At 44.2% G+C, this 24773-nt stretch overlaps 1 protein-coding gene across 4 annotated transcripts in view; it reads left to right on the top strand.

Moving 5' to 3' along the window:
- The window catches only part of Frmd4b (FERM domain containing 4B), a 232878-nt gene that overhangs the window by 110781 nt on the left and 97324 nt on the right, over positions 1 to 24773 (top strand). For all 4 annotated transcript variants that reach the window (XM_028773016.1, XM_028773014.1, XM_028773015.1 and 1 more), the window contains exons 4-5: positions 4928 to 5020; positions 20355 to 20439. In XM_028773016.1, coding sequence (XP_028628849.1) covers positions 4928 to 5020; positions 20355 to 20439 — 178 coding nt within the window. The remainder of the gene's footprint in view (positions 1 to 4927; positions 5021 to 20354; positions 20440 to 24773) is intronic.

Genomic DNA, 24773 nt, shown 5'->3' with positions numbered 1-24773 from the left:
ATTCAATAACAAACCCTGCCACACAGGAGTAAGGCCAAGAGTTATAAATAAAGCAAGACGCCCAGTGCTCTCTTCTGGTCTCTGCATACATGTGTTCAGATATACCACAAACACGTACATCACACCCACATACGAAAAAGAGAGGTGGCACAATCTGAATGACTTCCTTTGAGGACTTGGGCCCCCATCTTCCTTGTCTACCCTGGGATTTGTGGGCTTCTTTTTGATATACTCTTCTTGGACCACTGAAGTCAAACCTTAACAGTTTCTTGTGTGCCCCAACTCCCCTACAGGTAACAAGCAACACCTAATGTCAGAATTGCAACCAGCTGAGGAAGGTGTCCCCTGGCTCCGCCTATGTTTATTTTCAGAAGTGTGAGTTGGTCTTTTCTGTGAGACGGAAGGTCTTGGCCATTTCCACCTTTCCAGGGAACAGGCCTGGAAACGTATTTACGACTAAGAGTGTCTCCTCGGAAAGTCTTGGTCACAAGCTTAGTTCTTTGTCTGGTAAATATTTTTGGAAGGTTGTTTTTTCCCCAGCACTCCCTTTCTGTCCACCCCTCTGAAGCCAACAAGTCGGATCCCTCCCTTTCAGGGCACTCACTGGCTGAGTTGCATTTTCCATCCTCAGTGCCACATCAGCCTTGAGACCGTGGTAAACTGCACAGAGGAAGACAGAGCTGCAGGGGACAGTGTCAATGACTGTCTTTACCCCAGCTCAGAGAGCCAGAAGAGTACGGGGAGGTAGACCACAGTTATCTAAGGAAGCCAACCTAGTAAAGCAGGTCCCTGTCAGAATTCCTTAGCCTGTGCTTCCTTAGGCTTCCCAGCTCTGTGTGCAGGGCTGTCTTCCACCGCTAGAGGGCAGCCTCGGCCCTCCTTCCCCACAAGGGGCCCTTCCCAACACCTCCCTTCATCCATTTTGGAAAAACTTTGCTGAGTGACTTTTGTTGATGAAATAACATATAAGCTTTGTGACACTGTAGCTTTGGATCTCTCTTTCTGGTAGACAATGGGGCTACTACTGAATAGAATCAGGACCAAAGAGAAAGCGTGGCATATGGTTATTAGTACTTGCCTTTTGTTTGTTTGGTTGGTTGGTTGGCTGGTTTTGTTTGTTTGTTTGTTTGTTTGTTTTAAGTTAATTAGATTTCATACTTATTGATGAAAACACTTAAAAACAGCAAGATAAAAGCATTAGATGAATCTTATTACATTTTTTTATTTAGGCATAGGTAATGTTCTTTTTATTCCTCAGTGCTTTCATTCAGTTGAAAGGACTGTAAATAGACTTTTAAATATATATATGTGTGTATATACACACATATATGTGTGTGTGTGTGTGTGTGTGTGTATTAGTGGTACATGCCTATAATCTCAGCCCTTCAGAAACTGAGACAGGAGGATCATGAGATTGAGGCTGGCCTGAACTACATATAGAATCCAAGGAAAAGTCTTCATAACAGAGGGAGGCCAGTCTCAATTATAAATGGCAGAATCTGGGTTCTAGGCTGGTGATACAGCTCATGTTAGAGCTCTTGCCTAGCATGCACAAACATCCAACTCCTAACAGAAGGAAAATCTATATCTCTAATATACACCTTCACGCTTTAAAAGTATATTTCTATTACATATGCATGCATATCTCCTTGGAGCACTTATCTTGGTTAAGGACAGCCACTTGTGTTATCTCCCCACTGTGACTGTAGTTTCGTCCAAAGAGGTAACCGGTACCCACAACTTGTTCTATGTGTCCGGAATTCTGTATTAAACTTCTCCTCCATGTTTAATTACAGCTTGCCCCTGCTTCCGTGTCTAACCCAGTTGCAATGTTCTATGTGTGGTGTGTACTTGCCTCCTTCATTCTTACACGGGGTTCTATACAGGTTCATAGAAAACATGTTATACATCTTAAATCATGTCACATTTGTGTAAGGAAAGAATAAAGGACACACCCACCCGTGATGATGTGTCACACCCTCTCGAGGATGAGGCAGGAGGATTGACATGCAAGGCCATCCTGGCTGCACAGTGAGAACCTCTTTCAGTCACTCCCAAAGAAAAGAATAGAACGAGGAAGGGGATAGGAAATGGGGAGGAAAGGGGGAGGAAGAGGGAAGGGAGAAGGGGGAAGAATTCAAAGATAGTCTAATCTGCCATATGAAACCTTGCAAGACTTAAAAGTGATGTGCCATGGATTTAAACAGACAAAGTATAATGCAAGGATCCTTAAACTTCCGCCTTTTGCTTTTGTTTTTGTTTTATTTCATTTTTTTTTCTTACACACAATATCACTGATTCTAAGAAATTTTCCCAAAGTTTCACCAAGAAAATCTCAGGACAGTTCCCAGCAGCCGTATCTTGTAATTTCAGAAACAGATACACAGAGACTGAGCCCAGTGTTATATAAGGTAGGAAATCCTCTAGTGTCATTTTTCCTATATTGAGAGCTCTGGGTTCAAATTCCCAGCCCTGACATTTTTCTTGCATATTTACTATGAAAGATAACATTAATAAATAAAGACTTCCAACTTGCTCGATGTATGTGATGGGGTGCAGTAAAGAAACCGCTGGCCTGGCTGTTCCCATGGTATGGTTAGGAGTAAGGGCTTTACTGTGAATAAGAAAGAGGAAATATCCAGAGGCATCAGGAGAAGTCCAGAGCAGAGAGAAAACGAAGTAGACTGGACAAGTCTGTGAGACATGTCTGCACAGGGTTGTCTACGAGAGAAGCCAGTGAATGGCAGAGATCAGGAGAAGCAGACAATCATGTGGGCCATAAAGACAAGTAGCTGTGAGGACGGAAGGGACAGGAGGCTAGCCTAGACCTTTAAATGTCCAACAGAGACTTGTGAGTGGGGACTGAGGGACTTGGATGCCAGCCTTGACTTTGATGTGCAACTAAGGGTACATCAATGGTGAGCCAGGTCCTTTCTGACAGAAGCCAGGGACATGACTCCTTTGTGAGGCCAGGGAGGAAGGGGGGCTTGTTTTACAAATGTCCAAGTGACACCGACTTTTATCTGACCTGACCACCAGAAAAAATCTTTTTATAGTCCAGCCTGAGGTCATTTCTAGATACATGGGCTTCCTGAGACCTAGGAGTTGACAAAAAGTACTTCCTTAATAAAGAGTAGCTGTTATCATCTTTTAAAAAAAAAGACTTATATATTTTTTTTTATGTATATGAGTACACTGTAGCTATCTTCAGCCACACCAGAAGAGGGCATCAGATCCCATTACAGATGGTTGTGAGCCATCATGTGGTTGCTGGGAATTGAACTCAGGACCTCTGGAAGAGCAGCCAGAGCTCCTAACCACTGAGCCATCTCTCCAGCCCCAGCTGTTATCATTTATACTGTTAACGATTTGTGTCCTCCTTTCCTATCTTCTTTGTTTCTAATTTTTAAAAACCATTATGTGTAAACGTTTTTGCCTCCATGTATGTATGTGTACCATGTGTACGGAGCACCCATGAAGAGCAGAAAGCATTGGAACCCCCAGATGGTTGGTTATGAGCCACCAAGTTGGTACTACAAACCGAACCCTAGGTCTTGTGCAAGAGCAGCCAGTGTTTCTGCTGAGCCCTCTCTCCAGCCCCCTTTTCTACTTACATTGAATGACAGCTTGGAATTTCCTGAGTTTGTCCTTTAATTATTTATTCAAGGACCAAAATAGGCTGGAAAATGTTTTCTAGCTTATAACAGACTTTGCTGGAATTTGACATCCCCTTTCCACCACCAGAAATGTGTCTGAAACTGGATTTAGTATAAGCACATCCAAACAGGCTCTAAGATGGATAGACCGGTCGAACAGTGTTGGAAATCATGTAAACAATCCACCTAGCGTCAAGCCATAAAGGTCAAGGTCTTGAGAGAACTGTTTATACCTGCGATCCGATGAGGCTCGGGAGTAAATAAATATTTAAACATCTGTAAGTCACGTGTCCACAGAAACGGCTCCAGAAGAGTGCCGGCCTGTGCATATACTGAAAACTGCACTGCTATATTTGAGTCCCCTTTGTTTTATTAAACTGGAAATCTTCCTCCTTCATGACTAAAATGTGTCACATTTAACCTTTTATATGTGTGTAAAGATTAATTTCGTTTTGTTCAGTGTCTTAACCTCCCAAAGCGTTATCCATCTCTTACTTATTCTCTCAATTTGTATAAATATGTGCATGCAATATATATGGATTTCCATGAGTTAAAAAAAACTGGGCAAGCTGGACATGGTAGAGCAAACCTGAGCTGTAGCAAGCAAGGCTTTGTGTCCATAAACAAAAGGCAGTATAGGTAATATATTGTACTTACTGTTGTGCTTTTTATTAAAATTTTAAGTGTTTATTCATTTATTTTATTGGATATGAAGTCTCACTGAGTAGTACTAGCTGGCTCAGACTTGTATAGATCATGATAACTTCAAACTCATAGAGATCCACTTGCTTCTGCCCTCCGGCCCCTTGCTAGAAGGATTAAAGGCATGCATCTCACCAGGCCCAGGGAATCTTGCCTTTTTTTTTTTTTTAATTTAAGATTTGTATCTAAAAAATTGTTACAGGCAACTTTGTAAGCTTGTTTTATGACCAAATTGTCTTTCTCTGTATAGATTTAGATAATTATTTTAACAATACCCTATAAGTATTTGGATTATTTCCAGACTTTTGGCTATCAAAGGGAGTAATTTTTATATATGGGTCATTTTTTTTTATGTGCAAGTTCCTCTTGACAAGCTTCTCCAGTTGGAAATGCTGACTCACAAGTAGAGGGGTTCAATAGGTGTGACAGAAATTGCTGGATCGGCCTCATGGCCTGTTGTATTCTCTGTATTCCTGGTGTGAGAGCGTGAGCGTTTCCAGGCAGCTGTGCCAGCACCGTGTGTTGCTGGACGTTCTGTGTCATCGGCTGCCTTTGCTTTGTTCTCACAGGGGTCAGGAGAACTGGCTGCAGCTAGACCACAGAGTTCTGGAGCATGATTTGCCTAAGAAGCCCGGCCCAGCCATTCTGCACTTCGCTGTCAGGTATGCATGTGTGGATGCATCCAGCAATCACCTTCTCCTTTGTTTATTTTTATTTGTCAAGATTTCTAGAAATCAGAGATAGTGAATAAAAAGAGAAAAAAAAACCCTATGAGAACATTACCGTAAGAAAGAGATTATCTACTGTCTTGGTCTAGGTTACCATAGAGACAATGTAGAGTTGTTTTCTTTGAGGATAAAGAGAGAAGCATCTTGCTTTATTCCTCAAAGACATACAGTGAATGTAAGGCTGAAAAACCTAAGAGTTGTATTTTAGTGTTAAGCATGGAGTCTTTTTTTTTCTTGAATCAATAAGCTATTAAGTACTCTTCAAATCTGAAATCTGGCAAACATTTGCTATTCTACTTTATGTTGGGGATAATGTGTGCTAGAGATGTCAGAGCAACTAAGTTTTACACAATTCTATGTCTTAATTGAAATCGAAGCTACAACGCAAAACAACTGCACAAAGAACGAATTATCCCAACAGCTCAGAGATCTGAATTGTTTCCTGCAGAGATGGACAAGGGTAACTCTCATGACCCTTGCCAGGTTCTATGAGCTCTGTTTGGGAAAGTCTCTTAACAAGGTCCTGAGACCCATGCATTTAACTAAATCAGAGATTTTCTCAGAGCTGGCCCACCAGGAAAGTATTTTAGCATTAATTATTACCAACCTAAGAGAAGTGGAATGTTTAAAGACTAACCAACCCTCTTGCCCTCTCCATAGCTTAAGATAAAAAACGTTGCCAATGGAGACCACAGTTCCTTCTGTCGTAGCCCTGCCCCCACTTTGAACCTCATGGATAGCTCTATAACAACTTTGTATTGCTGGTAGATTGTTCATAAACCAAATATATTTTCGTAGAGCTGATTCAGATGCCTCCACCAGGAAAGGCGCCTGGCTGCCTGAATTTGATCCCTGGCTGACTTGTAACCCCAGCCCCAGTGAAGTCAAAACAGGTGGATCCAGAGGCTTACTGGCCAGCCTCAGTAGACTGCTTAGAGTCCTTGGTAGTGAGTGACTCTGAGTGCCGAGATAGGAGATATTACACACACACACACACAAACACACACACACATACGAGAGCGGTGAAAAAAGAAAACAAACTCCAACAGTTGTCCTCTCTCCTCCACAGGCATGCACCCATACACATAAACATGTGAACCAGAATAAATAAGTGTAAAATCATTTTAAACTAATTCAACATGAAGCAGAGTCAAAGATCATGTGGAATTTTAATGAAGATATATCTCATCTTATACTATGAAGTTGGAAACCCCACCTCCTCCACTCCCTCCTTTCTCCTCCTCTTTTTCCTCTTCCTCCCTTCTTTTCCTCTTTCGCCTCCTTCTCCTCTGCTTTCTTTCCCTCCTCCTTCCTATACTGTTCAGGCAAAGTAAGTCATGATGAAATTTGACAGATATCATTGTTTCCATTATTATTAACGCCCAAGAAGGAGGGCACACAGAGTGACTTGTATAGGTCTAAATCATAACTAGCGAGGTGTCTAAGGATCCTAAGGAAAACCTAGAGTTTACTAAAAGGGTGCAATGCAAGGGGAATGTGTCCAGAAATGAGTGAAAGGAGGCCCCACCAAAAGCAAGGAAAACACTGCCTGTTAGTCAGAAAGTGAAGGGAAAGTTGGTGTGAATGAGGTACCTATAAGGAATGAAGTTACCCCTGTGAGCATTTCAAACTCTGAAAATACAGAATGAGAAGTTCCCCTCCACAGGAAGTTCCCCTCCACAGGAAGTTCCTCTCCATAGGAAGTTCCCCTCCACAGGAAGTTCCTCTCCACAGGAGGTTCCCCTCCACAGGAAGTTCCTCTACCTCTCCCTTCCCACCTTGTAGGACAACCGGGTGGGTTGTTTAGTGGCTTACTGTTTATTATATCTTACTAAGGATGGGGAAAATATCTGTTTCTTTGCTCTTGCACACTTCAGCTGGCCAGCCTCCTGCAAACACACAGGATGCTTCTGGCTATGTTAAATTCTGGGCAGTGTCAGCATCCTTCCACATTAATCTCTGTGGACACTTGCCATGTTTTTGCTGTGTCACAGCTCAGACAAAGCGATGTGTCTTTAGAGAATCTTAACAAATGTCATTTATTTAGTGACCACATTTGTGTGCCTGCTCTGCGACAGCTGCTGAGGTCTAGCGTGTGTCTGAAAATTCCAGAGAACAAACCCTGCCTCTCCTTCCTCACAGTCCCTCACAAGGCCTTGCTATCTTTTGCAGCAGGTTCCTGGAATTCCACAGCAGTTGGTGGTAGCTTGTTCCTGGGGCTTCAGCCTCCACTTAGCATGTTATCTCAAATGTCCTGTAACTGCTTGGTGTTAACTTTCTCTTCTCTGCTAGCATAATTGAAACCCTTATCAAGACCTTAATGAGTCACTTAACTCATCCACCTAACAAGACAGTGACATCATCATGGCCTTTATTCTTCAAAGCAAGCAGTTGTTACTCTTGTTAAAGAAATGATCCCACAGAAGCATACAGGGTGGAAACTCTCGGAATCCTACATGGACTTTACTGAGGTCACAGAGTGGAGGATCACAGTCCAGGGATAGCTAGTGAATGGCTTTTGTCACTTATGCTTGTCACAGTTGTTTGTCTGGGATTCTCACACCATCAATTGGAGACCATAGAATTGTTTGTTGGTGACATTTCCATATGAGGAAAGAACCTGTCAGGTTGCTTGTATTGACTAGAAAAATGTAACCAGGGAACTCAAACTAGAATTTTTAAATTCCTTTTTGCTAGAAAAACTTAAGTATTATTAGGCTCACTTGTAACCCCAGCCCCAGAGAAATCAATCAGGTGGATCTCTGACACTTGCTGGCCAGCCAGCATAGACTGCTTAGTCAGAGCCCTTGGTAGTGAGCAACTCTGGGTGCAGGGGTAGGGGATATTACACACGCACACACACACACACACACACACACACACACACACACACACAAAGGAAACCAAAGATATTATTTGGTTGTTTTGATCTTTGAATACTATAAAGGCATCTAAATTGTCAGGGGTCCCTCATATGTGGACACCAGGTGATATGCTGGGAGAACACATATGTCTCTAATGCATGCTCACCTGGTGATGTGCTAGAATACAGAGCACAGGAATGTCAATAACAGACAGGGATACAGAACACAAGGGTCTTTCATTCATGGACATCAGTGTAATGTGCTAGGGCATATAAGAGCATAAAGCATAGAGGCCCTTCATATATAGCTGTGGTGGTTTGAATATGCTTGGCCCACGGAGTGGCACTATCGGGAGGTGTGGCCTTGTTGGAGTAGGTGTAGCCTTGTTGGTGAAAGTGTATCACTATGGTCATGGGCTTTGAGATCCTCCTCCTAGATACCTGGGAGACAGTCTGCTCCTAGCTTCCTTTCAGTGAAGATGTAGGCTCTAGGCTTCTACAACTCTAGGCTGCTTTTTGTCCCTGTCTGAAGAGTCTGCTTGAGGCTAAGTCTAAAGTGAAGAGAATCACATTAATTGCACTGAAAATTTTTCAAACTGTGCACTAGCTCTCCCCTTTAGGACCAAAGCTTTCACCTCACCCTCAGTCCAGGCCCAGGTTCTATTAGAATGTCGTGGGAGAGGGTTCTCTTGTAGAGCCCCTCTTTCACTCCTCCCCCCCCCCGAAAATCATAACTTTATTAAGTCACTCAGGGATGTCTTTGTCTGCCTTGGTGCCTGTGTGATAAGGCAGGTTGTATCTGAACAAATAGCAAATCAGTATGTATGAAGGATGCTAATGGACCCTTGAGAGAAGCTAACAATTTCTTTGTTAAGTTGGTACATTTTATAAATATTAAGGGCCGGGAAACCATCAGGAAGGAACTACACTGAGCCTCAAATAAGCATTTCTCCTCTCCTTTTGATTCATTATTTACTAGCCTCTGTCCTGTTTCTGCTCAAGAGAGACAATCATGGATGAGGAACCATCTGAGCCATCCTCATCTGAAAGCGGACAGCTATGCCTTCGTCTGTCATTGTTCCCATTCATCTGATAGTTACTGAGTCCTTACCCTGAGTCTGGTCCTGTGCTGATGCTGGGCTTGCAATGAGAAGTGATGATGATAGAGTCCCTGTCCCTCAGCTATAGGGAGGGCACTGACATTTCAAAAGTGAATGTGTTAGGGTGTCTTATGTAAGAGATTCTGGAAGAAGAAAATGCTCTCGGGTGGAAACCGGGATGTCTTGGTGAGGCCAGGGCTGCTGTGTTAATCAGAATGGTCCAAGATATCTTATCACAGACACTGTTATCGGTGAAGACATGGAGACAAGGCGAGGAGGTATCCGGTCTCTGGGGAGGTTCATCCCAGGCCAGGAGACTAGTTAGTAAGCAGGCTGGGCAGTGGGAGCATGGCTGGTAGGGAGCTGTGTTTCTGGAAAGAACCCAAAGGAAGGAGAAAAGGAGGAGGAGGAAAGGGGAAGGGAGGAGGAGGGAGAGGAGAGAGGAGAGAGAGAGAAGAGAGAGGGGCTTGGAGTTCAGGGGCAAAGCTTTGAGGTTTGTGGAGTTTAAGAGAGTAACTGGGCAGTTTCTATAATGGACCCACTGAGGCTGTGGGGTTGAGTGGAATGGGTAAGTGCAGAGGGAGCACTGGAAGGAACGGAGGTAGGAAGAAGTTACAGGAGTCCTGGACAGAAGTGAGAGAGGGGAGAGAAGTATACTGCACCCCACACACTCCAATCACTTGGAGATGGTGAAAGAGACCTTCAGCAAGGTCTGGTGAGGACAAAAGGAAACAGGGGGTGTGAAATGACATTAGAAAATTTTGTCAAATTCAAGAAAGTGACCGTGTGCTTTTTTTCTATGAAGAAGTTTCCTCTTTCCTATAATGTAACAAGCCCTGTAGTGGGCAATGGGCTAAATGTTTGACACGTGTCACCTTTACTCCTGGGCTGGGCATGGCAGTCCCACCAATGAGAAAGAAAATGAATCTATACTTTATAACCTGTCACAAGTGGCGTCTCTGACACAGGATACTTCCTCATAGAGGAGGGAAGAAAGGAATCAAAGGAGAAGCACACAGTGCTTTCTTTATGATGTCAGTATTTTACACACACACACACACACACACACAATTTATAAAACCTCCAAGATACATGTTAAATTATATGTGTAAGGACTGTAGAGAGTAAAGACACCTTCTGTCAATCCTAGTTCAATCCCAAGGATCCACATGCTTAAAGGACAGCACGGGCTCCCAATAAAGAGCCTCTGACATGTATGTGCATGTACACACACACACACACACACTAAATAAAGCTTTGAAATTTCCAAACAAAATTTGAACGAGTATGCACATGACCTGTTTGTGAATGGGCATACTATAATTTATGAATGTGAACCATCTCCATGTGAGCTTGAACCACCCCCAGGTTTCTGGGGACTTCTCCTCCCTGACTGGGGCTGTTATCTTACAGCTGTAAATTATCTTTGGCAAACATACGCCTCTTTGGTAATGGAGCCCAGATGTGAACATTTGAAAAGCTGATACTGAGTGAGCTATTACAAGCCTGCTGAAAACAGAAGTGCAGGGACTTGCCTGACCTCACTGGAAAGGTTCTCAATCCCTCAGGGGAGGGCAGCGGGGGTGGTGCAGGCTGGTACCACCCCGATCCACCCACTGGGACCTCAGTACCTTCCACCGGCCTTATCGCCTGCATATCTCTTAGGCTCACCGTTTCTTTCCTGTGGGTCTTTTTCTTTTCCCTTCCTTCCTTCATATTCACTCTGTCCCAGACTGTATGCATGCTTCCGTGGCACCCCAAAGATCGCTGGAGACACTCAGGACTGAGAATGCCTCAGCTTGGAAGAAAATTCTGTTAGGAAATACGAGGGGGAAGTGCTACCATTTTTGCTTGCTTATTGGGAACAAGGAGCCTTTGAAAGCCTACTGCATCCTGTGTGCTTTGCCATTGACTTCTGGCCTGCTGTGGGCAGGTTAGGCCTCTGGAGTGAGATGAGCAAGGACTAGCAATGGTAGTACACACGTTCTCTAATTCTAGCACTCAAGAGGTCAAAGCAAGAGGATCTTGAGTTCAAGGCCAGGTTAGGCTGCATACAAGACCTTGTCACAAAAGTAAAAAGTTCAGTGAATAAGTTCTACTCTAGAGGACATCACAACTACAACAGTGGGATTCATTACTCTGCTATAGTTTTTAAAACACTTTATTTTTATTATTTATTTATTTATATTTATTTAGACTGCAGTGAGGAGAGATTTATTGTTGTGGAAATATACTTCAAGAAAATTCAAGGTTTAAAAAAAGAAGCACAAAATAGACTGTTTAACATGAAAGTACTTTTGCAAAGGTTTTGAACACATTGAAAAAGAGTTTCAGGGACCTGAGAGATAGGTCAACAGTTCGGAACACTGGCTGCTCTTCCAGAGGACCCAGGTTCATTTCCCAGCCTCATGTAAGGGCAGCTCACAATTGTCTGTAACTCCAGTTCCAGAGGAACCCCCATACAACTCACATGCAGGCAAAAACACCAATGCACATAAAATAAAGATCAATAAATCACTTGAAAAGACAAAGGAGTTTCACATGCTAGCGGGTTAAGCCTCCGAGTAGAATGCGTTTAGTGACGAATTATTGACACTGCTTTATGTTTTTCTTGCAATGGGCAGGAGTAAATTATTTGAGTAAATCTCATTTTAAGTGCAAAGAATAATAAAAAGAAGCTCTCCCATGGCGGTGACAGGATAGCATGCACTACCTCAAAGCCTTGAGGAGGAGGAGAGCGGCAGTCACAAGACAAGGGAACACCATCTTTTAAAAAGGAGTGTGATTAGCCAAAGGAGTAATATACTCCTCCCTACCGGCAGAGGGTGTCCAGGGATGTGAGTCTTCAAAGCCTCCCACCCCCATGTCAATCCCTTCTGGATGCAGAGCATCCCAGAACCTGGGCGTAGCTGGGAATCATCTGAACTCCCAGGGGTGTGTCTCAGGTTTCCACTCATGAGGTTCCACCATTTTACCTCAAGTTCATGAAAGTTCATTCCCATACCAGATTCAAGTTTCTTACAGATTTACATTTCTGCTCCTCGATCAGATAGCAGGCTGTTTCTGCCTCCTGAATCCAGCTTTTTAAAAAACAGGCCATGAGTGAATACCTGTGTGTGTGTGTGTGTGTGTGTGTGTGTGTGTGTGTGTGTGTACATGTGTATCTCAAGCTAATGAAAGAAGCGTGAGGGAGCAGTAAAAGAAAAAGGTAAGAAGTTAGGGGCAGAGACATGGCTGAGCGGGCAAAGGCATTTGCCCTGAACTCCTCGTGACCTGAGTTTAACCCTCAGAACACATATGAAAGGGAAGGAGAGAACCAAGTCCACAAAATTGTCCTCTGACCACTACATGCATGCTGTGGTAGCCTGAGGACCCCGTCCCCATCCCCCACCACACCCCCGGAATAGCAAAGATAATAAACTTTTCAAGGTAAATGTGCCGTATGCTCTTTCACACAGGGTTTCTCAAAGAGCTAATATTTGGGGTCTGCTTGTCTATGGGCTGTAAAACACTGAGAGGCATGCCTGGCCTTATCTGCCCTTTGCCAATACCCCTCCTCACCCCCCTCCCCCACCCAAGCCCTTGATCATTAAAACCTCACTGTCCACATTCCTCAGCCCTCCCCCCCACCCAAACATGGACAGCAGGCTTTCCCTCCATTCTTGTTCTCATCCCAACTTTTTCACTTCTCAGCCACAAAATTTTTGGTGTAGAACAGGTACTGCTAATCGAGTGTGAGGGTCTGTTAGCGCATCACATGTTATCAGTGATGGAGGCTTCTGATGCATGTTAGGTCTTAAACCACAAGAGTCTGTCTCCGTGTGCTGAGTGGGTAAAACAGCACGTTGGGTGATATATAGCCTTTCATTGTAGATGATTTGAGAGTGTCTGGCTTGGGTCTGACCTAGTCCCCTCTGCTCAGGGGGGAGGGCCTTAGCATTTATCTTCATTAGTCGCCACACCCAGATGTCCTCTCCCCACCAGACACGCCTCCCCTGCTCCTTTTCCCAGTTCCTTGCAAAGTCTTAGCCTCTGTTTTGGCCCCAGGAGGTCGACAGGATCCTGCTTTGAAGAGACAAGCACTTAATAAACAGTCCTTAAGGATGCCCCCACTCCTGTCCCTAGCAGGTCACAGCAAAGACCTCACACAAAGACTCCTTACACAAGGTCACCGACCCTTCTAGAGAGCTTGGAAAACCCAGTCTCCTTTGAGGGGAAAACAAGAGGGCAGGCCCCTACAGGCTCAGCTGAGTGTCCTGTCGGGGTCCGCTAGCCAGTCTGGAAATGCAGGAAAGAGGGAGTACAGTTCTGACCCTAAACGCATAGGAGATGCAAAGAATGCTTCTTTTGGGAATTCTCCAAGGCTACTCCCCTCACAGCAGTGGAAGGGAGCACAGTGGACCTCCTTCCATGCTACCACTGAGAGAAAGAGATGTGCTTGAGACAGACAGATGCATTTACATTACAATTCAGCCTTTAGTGTGCACGGTGAAGGAGACCATGTCTGTACTGTAGGGTCATTATAAGGACTAGATAGGAATTGATCGCTCTGTTCAGAATATGGATTAAGATCTGATGAGAGTCTTCAGAGGCAAGTGGTTACAGTGAGTTATCTATCTATCTATCTATCTATCTATCCATCCATCCATCCATCTATCTATCTATCTATCTATCTATCTATCCACCTATGAGTCTCTTTCTCCACCACCCCCCTCTGATGTGTGTATATGTTCATAGGTGTAGGTGCCTGTTGGTAGCTGTACAAACCTGTATGTGCAAGTTAATGGGGGCAAGAGGACAGGAAGCACTTTGCTGAGTGTGCTGTCTCCCCAGCCAGAAGTTTTCCAAACTATCCATGGCAGCCTAGAGAAACTACAGGGAGTATGTTGTTCCGTTCCCAGCTCTTGTCAGGCATCAACTCAGTATTGTTCTGACTACAAAATAATTGATTCTTGCCTATTTCACCACTTGAGAAGATTGTCACTCAAGGCCAGCCAAGACCAAAGAAAGAAAGAAAACGTGCTCACTTGAGGAGAACGTAACCATTTGTGTGGCCATATTTTCCCATTCTATTTCACATGGAGGACAAGCCTTAAGAGGCTAAGGTGGAAGATTACTTAGGTTACATAGTAAGCTCAGGGGCAGCCTGGGCCCCAATAGCAATATACTAATAATTATTACTGCCATGCATTCTATGCCATATAGTGTGTGCTGCCCACAATGTTTGTCCCAAAGGAAGAACGACGTTGGGACATTGGGACCCAGACTGATGACCTGAAGTTGGGAGACAGACCTTTGTTGGCTTTGAGATATCGAAAAGTATCATGCCACCCCACAGCATTGCTTTGACCTCTATGAATAAATACCATGACATAAAAATGGTGGCTGCCCAAACATCAGTAACTGTTCAAAAAAGAACCCACCCAAGGAACTCCAATGGTGTGAGTGTGTGCGTGTATGTATGTATGTATATACATATGTGCATACATATATGCATATGGAGGTCAAAAGTCAACCTCAGATGTTGTTCGTCAGGTGATGTCCATCTTGGTTTTTAAGACAAGGTATCAATGGTCTGAAGCTCGCTGAGTAGGCTAGGCTGTCTGGCCAGCAAGCCCGAGGGATCCTGGGTGAAGTGAGTGCCACCGTACCCAACTTTTTATGTAGGTCCCACAGCTTGAACTAAGAGGGCAAGCTCTTTATCAGCTGAGTCATCTTTCTCCACCCTGTCTGTCCTTCCATATGCTATCTTGCCATCTGACCAGCAGGCCATCTTTCTCCAACTGTCATCTGTCTTTGTGGGCGTGGCACTGAGATGTCATGTTCTAGAATTCTAGCATCTAGAATATGAGCAAACCGTGAGGAAGGTGAGAATGTGTCGGAAGGGCAGGAAAATTGAGGACAGGAGCTCCCCCAAGCAACTCTTCTTCCCCAGAAATTATCCTTTGTCATGTTTGTGGTTTGTCTCCAGAGAGATGCCTATTCAAAAAGCCTGGGTTGGTTCTGAAACTGAACATCTAGCCTAGCCATCAGATTAAGAGACTCATGGTGAAATTCCTCATAGTAAACCTACAGATAATAAACACTATCTTTTTTCAAAAAGAGCTGAAGCAACAGGTGTGAGCGACTGAGTCTAGAAAGTCATCACCCCTGAAGACCACCTGTGCTTTTTCATACACCCCCTATACCTGAAGTTGTCACAGAGATTCCCTTGACAGGATGGTGGATTCAGAGAGCTGGTAATTGGATGCCCGGCAGAAGAACTTAACCAAGGAGGATTGGCAGAGGCTAGTGAGAAATAGGATAGGGACTTGTTCGCTGGAAGTAGGATACAGTCAGGGGCCTGCGCATCAGAGATGAGCCCCATGTCTGGTATGGAGGGATCTAATCACAGTTGGAAGAATCACAGATCGATTTGGTGCTAGGCCACCAGCAATTCAGGTCTTTCAGTTCTCAAAGCCTGGCAAGAGAACTGCTCAGACTGATATGTCTTCTGCCTGAAATGGCCTTCCTGCCACTGTCCCCTACTAGCCTCATACATTCTTTAAGACTCAGCTCACTTGTCCCCTCTCCTGTGGCATTAGCTGATGGATTTCATTTTGGCAGCATGCTTCCTTTTATTTATCAGCCGAGTTAATTGCATCCCTCTCACTGTGCTCATAGTGTATTTCGTTGCGATTGTTACTATAGGTAAGAATTATATTTGCTTGGAACATATGCTAGGAAGTCTATTAGACTCTGTGGACAAGAGAGGAGAGCATTGCATCTCTGTTCTTCAGCCTTCTATGAAGGATAGGGTCAGAATTTGCTTCCTACTGTATCTGGTTTTACTCATTAGCAGAGGGGGGTGGGGAGAGAGAGAGGGAAGAAATGCTGTCTGTAGAAGAACACATATTCCATATAGCACTTAGTCTGGTTCTTTGGTTGCCAGCAAACAGGCTCCAATTGCAGCTAACATAGAAAGGAACATCATTCCAGAAAAATGAACAAAGCCTCCAAGGAGACAGGGCTTCAGTGGGGATGTGGAAAGCAGGAACTAGAGGACAGAGCCATGCATTAAAGCGGTACTAGCAGACCTAGTAAGATCCCGACATCTTTGTCGCTATATTCATATTAAATGTCACAGTGAAAGAGTTGGCCTGGTCTAGCCTGGACCAAACACCTACACATCGGAGTGTATTCTCCTGTCCTCCAAGGATAGTTTCCCTGCTCAACCTCATCCATTCATATCCAGCCAGCAGCCTTCTGGCTTTGCACATGTGATTCTCCTTGCAGATCAATTCAGTGTTATTGATTCAGATACAGAATTCAAGAAGAAAATGCTGGAGAGAAAGGGAAAATCTGAATGAGAATTGGATTTTAAATAGCGTGAAGGGATTATTATGAACTCATTAGTGTGAAAATCCATTATGCTTATGGTTTTTGTACTTCTATCCTGTGAGAGGTAATCACCATAATAGTTCAGAGTGACAGTATGCCTGAATGATCGTAGTCAGCAAGGTGTGTTATGGCTGTGTGTGTTGCTTTTCCTTTATGACATATGGTCTTTGAAGGAAAGCCTGTCCATCTTCAGTGTCTTTGGATGAGAATTAGAATGAAAGGGTGTTGATCCTTTTGAGCCAAGCAGGGTGTCACTCAGTAACTGATTCTACAAATCTTAATGTTACTATTTGGCATGTACTTTCTCTAGTTCTCTTTAATCTACAACGTAGAGATAGAAACAATATGGGGAATTCTTACCCTGTGTCTTGCTCCTAGGGCGCCCTAGGTAAATGGTTACTATTGTCATTATTAACGCTGTCATTACTGTCCCTAACTTCCCCATCATCTTTCTCAGTGCCCGGTGCCAATCAGGTATTCAGTGTCCATAAAGGAATAACTTCTAGTCATAAATACATTCATGTGTGCCTAAGATTAGTTTGGCTGGCTGATGGTATGTTGACAGCAGCAAATGACCCATATTCATCATCGATGTACTCTCAACAATGTACAAAATGAATCTTTTGGACAGTAGATATCTATTGAATACAGAGTGTGGTTTTAAAAGATAAAGAGGGAATAGAAACATCGAATCTTAGGATGGAAAATAGGTTTGGGATTCTGTTGTTATGATGGGGGATTCTGGGCTAGGAGATCTCTACTCTGGGAGAGCTTCTCTCTTCGAGACAGCTTCAACTCTATACATTAGCTCAAGATCTATCAGCTGCTAGCTGCTGCCCACACGTGCTGGCTTTGCTGTTTTGAAGGCATAGAGAAAACATATGTCTATACATGTTAGTACACTAATGATGACACCAGTCTTGTTTCTCAATGTGTTTATTAACATAAATGAGATAGCTGCCGTTCCTGAGGGCTTAGCTTCCTGTACAAGTGCTCACTTGGCAGCACCTTGGAGAGGCAGCCAGAAAGAAGTTAACAGTATTCTCTACGGAGTCAAAGGAGGCCAAGTCAGATGGAGCCTATTCTCCAGGCAGAGCTCTGACATTTCATGACTGCATCTAAGAAAGCGTGATAACAGACTTGAGCCTGTGACTGTTAAATGGGAGAATACATGAGTCTTCTGAGCACAGCCCAGCACACAGCAGGAGGCCAGTCAACAGCCAGGATCCTGACTGCCCTCTAGTCTCTTACTGGAAACCTCCTTGGGTTATCTTTATAGATAGAGTCAAAGACTTTTTGAAAGAGAGACAGAGACAGAAAGAGACACAGAGAGACAGAGACAGACAGACAGACAGACAGATAGACAGATAGACAGACAGACAGACAGACAAAGAGCAGGTGTGGTGGCACAAGCAAGCCTTTGTTTCCAGGCTCCAGAGGCAAGGGCAGGCAGATCTCTGTGAGCTCAAGGCCAACCTGGACTACACAGTGAGTTGCATGACAACAAAGATTTAAAAAAGAAACAACTACCACCACCTGGCTGAGTGAGATACAGGGACACAGAGCCATTCATCTTGCCAGCCTGGCCCTCTTCTTGATATCTACCATCCACCATTGAAATGACTGGACCACTGTCTGCTGTTTCCTCTTTCCCTCCGCTTCGCTTCCTGCTGCCTGTGGTTTCTCTTTACTGCCTCTCTTAGCCTTGTATCCTGCCTCTCCCACTCTCCAACAGGCCACTTGTGATTAGTTTATTCAATTTTTGTCCAATGGAAAGCCTCTGTTGTGAGCACTCTCTGCCTCCTAGGCCACTTTGGGAGCACTCTCTCTATTTCCCAGGCCAGTTCACCAGCCTGGTCCTCATAGCTGTGCTCAAGGTAAAACAAACTAAAGCTATGAAAGAATCCCCAAGGTATCACGACTGTAGTCTTGGTGAAGATCAAATTCCAAAGATTGTTTATCATCCTGTCCAAAGAAGGCTCTGTTTGACTATAACGTTTTGTCTCTTCTGGATTTATCCTTTTGCTCAGCAGAAGCTTGAGTCCCCTTGATCTTCAAGTATAGTTCAAACTCCATCCCACCCTTCAAGCTGTTTAAGAAAGTAAGGCCTCACAGGGCCGCAGTGGTTAGAATTTACTGGATTTCTACCATACACAGGCATGTACCGGCCACCCCATTTGTTGTGTAAGGTCTTCGGATCACAGGAGAGCCCTCCTAGTAAAGTGTCAGTAGCTCCACCTTATACAAAAGGATCTAGATTAGATAGCACACGTCACTTTCTTCTTGCTCTACAGCAGCAGTTCTGTGAGTTGCAACCCCCTGGGGTCAAATGACCCTTTTACAGGGGTCACCTACGAACATCTTGATATCTGATACCTACATTACAGTTCCTAACAGTAGCACCATTCCCGTTATGAGGTAACAATGGAAGTAACTTTATGGCGGGGGTCATCAGAACATGAGGAACTGTATAAAGGGTGGCAGCATCAGGAAGGTCGAGAACCACTGTCATGCAGGAATTCAGTAAGGACAGGGGACAGACTCTCTTAGCAATCATAAGACTTTTTTAAAAATAGTTCACACTTAATCTCTAAGTTCAACCCTCCAAAATTATAAGTTCAGTCATGACACTTAACTTGATAAAGACACAAGACGACACACCTCTGTTAATGTTAAGAAACAGAGATGACATTCTAGATTTTTCCTACTCGAAAGCCTGTTTTCCCATAACTCCTCATTTCCTTTCACACTTTTCAAAACCCAAGTCTCCCCAGCCCTCATTAGTCTCATTTAGCAGTGAGCTAAACCCTTTTAAGTACAACTATCCCAGATTTATTCTCCTTCTGGAGCCTCCCCTGACACGGCAACACACAGAGATGGCATTTTCCAACCCATCTTAACATTTCTGTGACGACTCCTTTTACAGCCTTTTCAGCTGCATTAGTGGCTCACATATTTCATTAACAAGAAAGGAAAACAGAAACAAATGCCCAAGCCCCATGTGACTTCGCAAGCCTGAGGGTGTCATCCCCCTTCTTGTGTTTCGATTCTTACTGGTTTGAGAGCAAGTTCTTTTTGAGGACTCCAGCTCAAAATTGTGAATTGTGTGAATTGCCCTGGGACATTATGTCCCTCCTGGATTATTTAACAAGAAGGTTCTAGAACTCAAAAAATGCCTAGGCTCAGGCTTACCTGTGCTCAGCGCAGAGCCCCAGTCCTCCCTAGACAGCTTTTAGCACTGTGTGTTGATGAGAAAGGCCTTCCTCCCTTCCCACCTCAAAGCTGTCAGAGGCCCCCTTTCCTCCCCCCACCCCTACTCTCCCACCCCTCACTCCCCACCACCACAATCCCCACCCCCACCCCTGCAAAAGGGAAACTTAGAATCTGTAGGCTCACACACTGTACAAGGAAAATCTTAGAAAGGGCATGGGGAGGGAGGCCCACAGTGCCCTGATTTGCATGAGAAAAGAGCAAAACTAACAGCAGTGGGAAGCTTGGCTTCCAGCCAAGGGAAACCCTAGCTGCCCACAGAGAGGGAAGGAGCCAGCCTAACTGTAACTCTGTGTAAGATGGGGTAAGGTGGGCCTGGAGTCCCCCACCAACCCCAACTCTGGTCACCACTGGGCCAGCAGGATGCCTTGAGGTTCAGATACGGCCTGCTTGCTCTGGGATCTTAACTGGGCTTGTGTGTTCATCAAATAAGTCGAAGGCACACAGTGTTTGCAGGTGGACCTGTGCTGAGTCTCCCTTTAACTCCCGGCCTACACACAGTTATGTTTCATCAGCAGGTATGTGTGTGTGAGCACTGAGGTGGCATGCAGCATAAAAACCAAAGCAGAGCCATGTGGCTCCTTAACATTGTCCTTGAGGAAATGACATCATGCCAAGAAGTCTAATGAAATGAACTCCATATACTGTCTTTCAGGTTCTACATCGAGAGCATATCCTTTCTAAAGGACAAGAATACAGTGGAGCTGTTTTTCCTGAACGCAAAGGCCTGTGTACACAAGGTAAGGCACTTGTTTGTGTGTTCCTGGAATGGTCTTCCTAACTAAGGAATGAATACAGTCTCTCTCCTTAAAATCAGCTCCTCAAATCTCCCCTTCCCAGGCCCTTTCCCCAACTCACCCCTCCCCAACCCCTCTCCCCAACCCACCCCTCCCCAGCCCCTCCTCAGATGCTGAGTGGGGGATAATTACACCCCCACTCAGTCACTGCTTCAAAGGTAGCTGAGGGAGGCTCCACACGGTATGAGCAAGAAAGACAGAAAGATGGAGTGCGGGAAGCCTCTTCAGTCTAACTTTTACCACACTTCACAAACGCAATCCCAGTTCCTAAGGCCACTCCCACCTGAGCTCCAAGGAAACAGAGCAGGCAGCTGAGCTCCACTGACCACTTTCAGCAGCAGGCTGGTTCTCTTTAGACACGGGCCAGCGGAAGTTGTTTTCCTTTGTTTTATTTTTGTCCGTCAAGGACAAGTCACCTTTACAAACATCAGTAAACAAACTTTTCAGAAAAAAAAAAAAAAAAGGATTCATGCTGAAGTGTTCCAGCTAAGTCGAAATGCCTGCCGAAAGTTTGCTTTGCTTTGCTTTTGTGTGGCATGGGAGTGGGCCTTGGGAAGGGGGATGATTGGGTTTTGAGGAAGAGTGTTGAGTGTTACTATGCAGCCCAGGCTCTTTGATTTTTGATCTTTATGTATTTGTATTGTGTGTGTCGAGGTACAGGGCTGCACATGCCACGGCATACATATGGAGGTCAGAGGGCAACTTTCAGGGGTGGAACCCATTCTCTCTTTTTTTTGTATGAGTGACAGGGATAAAACTCAAGAGCCTCAGTGCTGGCCCTCACACTCTGTCTCTTAACTGGAGTATTTCTTCTAGTCCTGGGTCCAAATCTGTCTGGCACCTTCTAATTTCTTTTTTATTTCTATTGAATGTGTGTGTGTGTGTGTGTGTGTGTGTGTGTGTGTGTGTGTGATATGTATGTATCTGTACATGTATGAGTAACTATTCATGCCTGCCATGGCACATGTGTCGAAGTCCAAAGACAACCTTGGGAGCTGATCCTCACCCACTACCTGTTTGAGACAGTGTTCACATACGGTGTCTGCCAGACTAGCTGGCCCTTTAGTCTCCTAGCACTCTCTCTGTTTCCTATCCCCTATGAGCACTGGAATTACACACAGCCTGTGCCTGGCTTCCCATGAGTTCTGAGGATTAGTGCTTGCACGGCAAGGGATTTAGCATCTCCCCAGCCCTTCACTGAATGCTTTATGATTTCACTTTACCGCCTTGGTTGGATTAACTCTCTTTGGTTTGCTATTTTCATGATTGTTTTTGAGTTGACAGTATGCATCTTCAGCGTATCACATCTGTCTCAGAGGGAAGCTCCAGCGTTTCACACACTCTGTAAGACCCTTCTGTTTCTCTGTGTAGGCTATTCCCATCACTTCTCACTTTTGGCTCTACTACAAATACTGGGAGCATCACTACTTCTGTGTGAAGTTTTGATCACAGACACACATAGACACACATGCACACATTCACATACACATACACACACATTCACACACAGAGACACATACACACATTCATACACACAGACACACATAGACATACATACATACACATATACATACACACACATACACACACTCACACATACACAGACAGACGCATATAGACACACATACATTCACACACACATACACACATACATTCACATACATACACACACATACACATATACATCCATATACATACACACACTCACACACAGAGACACACAGACACACATACATTCACACACACATACATGCATACTCACACAAACACATACACACACACACTCACACTCATGCACAGACACACACATGAACACATGCACATGCCAACCCTCACACATCCATACACACACATAGACAGCTCCCCCACCACCACACATGCACATAGACATGCACACACGGGCAAAACATACAACAACAAAACACATGACCAAAACAAACCAAAACAGAATACCTCAACCCTAAATGAAATCAAAGAAACAAGTTAAGCCTGCTAGACTTTTGTATCTCCTTAAAAGTTTTAAAATTTTCCATTTTTAATTATACATGTACAGTGCTGTGCTTGATTTGAGTGCTGGGAATGGAACCTAGATCCTCTGGAGGAGCAGTCAGTGAGTGCTCTTAACTGCTGAGACCTCTCTCCAACCCCCTAGATATTACTAATTTTATTTTTTGAATGCTACTTGCTTCTATCCATATGCAGATATTCTTTGTATTTGTTTCTGGGTACAGTCTAGCTATTAGGATGCAGTTTTCTTTTTTCCAGACTTGTTTTTATGATTTGGTAGGCAAACCCAGACAGAGCTCACTTTACTGTCAACTTCCCCATCACCAGGGCAAGACCCCTGGGTCTGCTTCCGGGGGCCCAGGAATTAGAAGGTTTACTAGCAACAAGCACCATTTCCCGTTGTATAAGGACCAAGCACTGTTCTCTTCTGGCCTTTCACAGAGTTCCCACCTTCAGGGAATCCTTCATGAAGGATCGTTGCTAATCTTCTCAGTACTCACAAGTACCGTCTCTTTTCCCTTGGTGCTCTGTTCTGCGGAGGAGTCTTTTTAGTTCAGTTCTTCACTCTTCCAACTCCAACTCCTCCGCTCAAGGTGCCTGCTGTGCTCATCATGTTCAGGGTCTGGAAGCCTCAGCAGTAAGTAGGGACAACATGAGACTTGGCTTGTTCCACGCCCACCATTTATGTTGCCAAATTCTTAAGTGTTTTGAAAACTGTTGAGATTTGGGGAGGAGGTGGACTTTTTCAGATAAGAGAACACATTCTATCCCTCTTATTCCATCTCAGCTGGAAGCTGAAGTACTCAAAACAGCATCTTTGGGTAGTTCTATGAAAACCCTCAAATGTCACTACCACCAAAACTTTACTATCACCCTCTCTTTTGAGGTTCAAGTCTTCCTAATTATTTGCTGCTGAGTCAACAACTATTCCCCAATGCAGCATTTCCAAAGTACAGAAAGTATCCTGCAGCCACTCTGGTTGTCCGCTCCTGTGTGGAGAAACACAGTCACCCTGGGTGACATCACTGCCTAGCTGACCACGTTCCAATAGAAGGGCTTTCTCTGTCTTGTTTGTGCTGCGATGAATGCCAAGAAAAATAAAAACAAAAATTTAAAGCCTGCAGTTTTACATTGGTAGTATTTCTCTTGCAGCTTTATATGCTAAACTTTGCTTGTCTCGAAAAGGGTTGTGGAGCAGAACTCTTTTCCGTCTATCCCTTTGTAGCTTGGCAGTTGCAGGTCCTCCTCTCTCGGTATGACTTTTCTCATGCCTTCTCAGAGAAGCTAGAATACTGTTAGTTAGAAATGGGATCTTACTATACATCCCAGACACTTCTCAAACTCACAGCAGTCTACCTGCCTCCGTCCCCCAAATGCTATAATCACAGGCATGAGTCACCACACCCGGCTAAATTGTACAGTTTTTACAAAACATAATATTGACTACTACATATGAATGTGGTGTATGCGCGAACGCTCGCGCGCGCATGTGTGTGTGTGTGTGTGTGTGCAACTATTGTTCAGATAATTATTTGGTAAAGCAATTGATAGGAATTTAGAGTGGATACTTTCTGTATAATTAGTATGCGACAGTCAAAAGACAAGTTACACAATCACGTGAATGCTCACAGAATGGAGCATCTGTCAGTCTAGTTTTAAGGAATTCCTTAAAGTATTTGGTTGTTTAAGGACCTTTGGCATAAGGAATATCGCCTGAACCGTGGCCACACGAGTAAAGAAGTTCTATGAGCACGTAGGTTCAGCTGTGGATGTGTAGATAGATTTATTGATTGACAAAGGGGAGTCAGTGAAGCTGACAGAATTGGGGTTCACTGCCACATCTAAGAGCCAATGAGCTTCCCTCCACAGTGTATAGGGCACATTCCTCACCCACGATGTGTTAACTTACTCTTACAGCACCCTCCCCACTTCATCTCTGCCAGAGAGCTCCCCTTGTATTGTTATTTTTTTTCCTTCTGCAGAGGACAGAATGAGCCAGAAGAGAGAGCTCTGATTTGCAACTACAAAGCCACACTGTTTGCATACTTCATTATAAGAAATATGACTATAAGATTGAATACAGTAGCTGGAGCTCTGCATGCTGATATGAAAATCGGTTTATAGTCACCAGCTTTAGCTTCGGTAATATGCCGTTTGAAATGCTGGGTAGCTCCAGTGGCTCTGTAAATATCATTCCCCATATGCATTGGGAATATGCCGCTGGTGACCTTCAACTGTGTTGAAAGAAATACCTCATTTTGACTTTGCAT

The sequence above is a fragment of the Grammomys surdaster genome, unplaced genomic scaffold (genome assembly GCF_004785775.1).
Source record: "Grammomys surdaster isolate TR1022 unplaced genomic scaffold, NIH_TR_1.0 220, whole genome shotgun sequence".
NCBI lineage: Eukaryota > Metazoa > Chordata > Mammalia > Rodentia > Muridae > Grammomys > Grammomys surdaster.
This window is presented reverse-complemented; position numbering and strand designations above follow the sequence as displayed.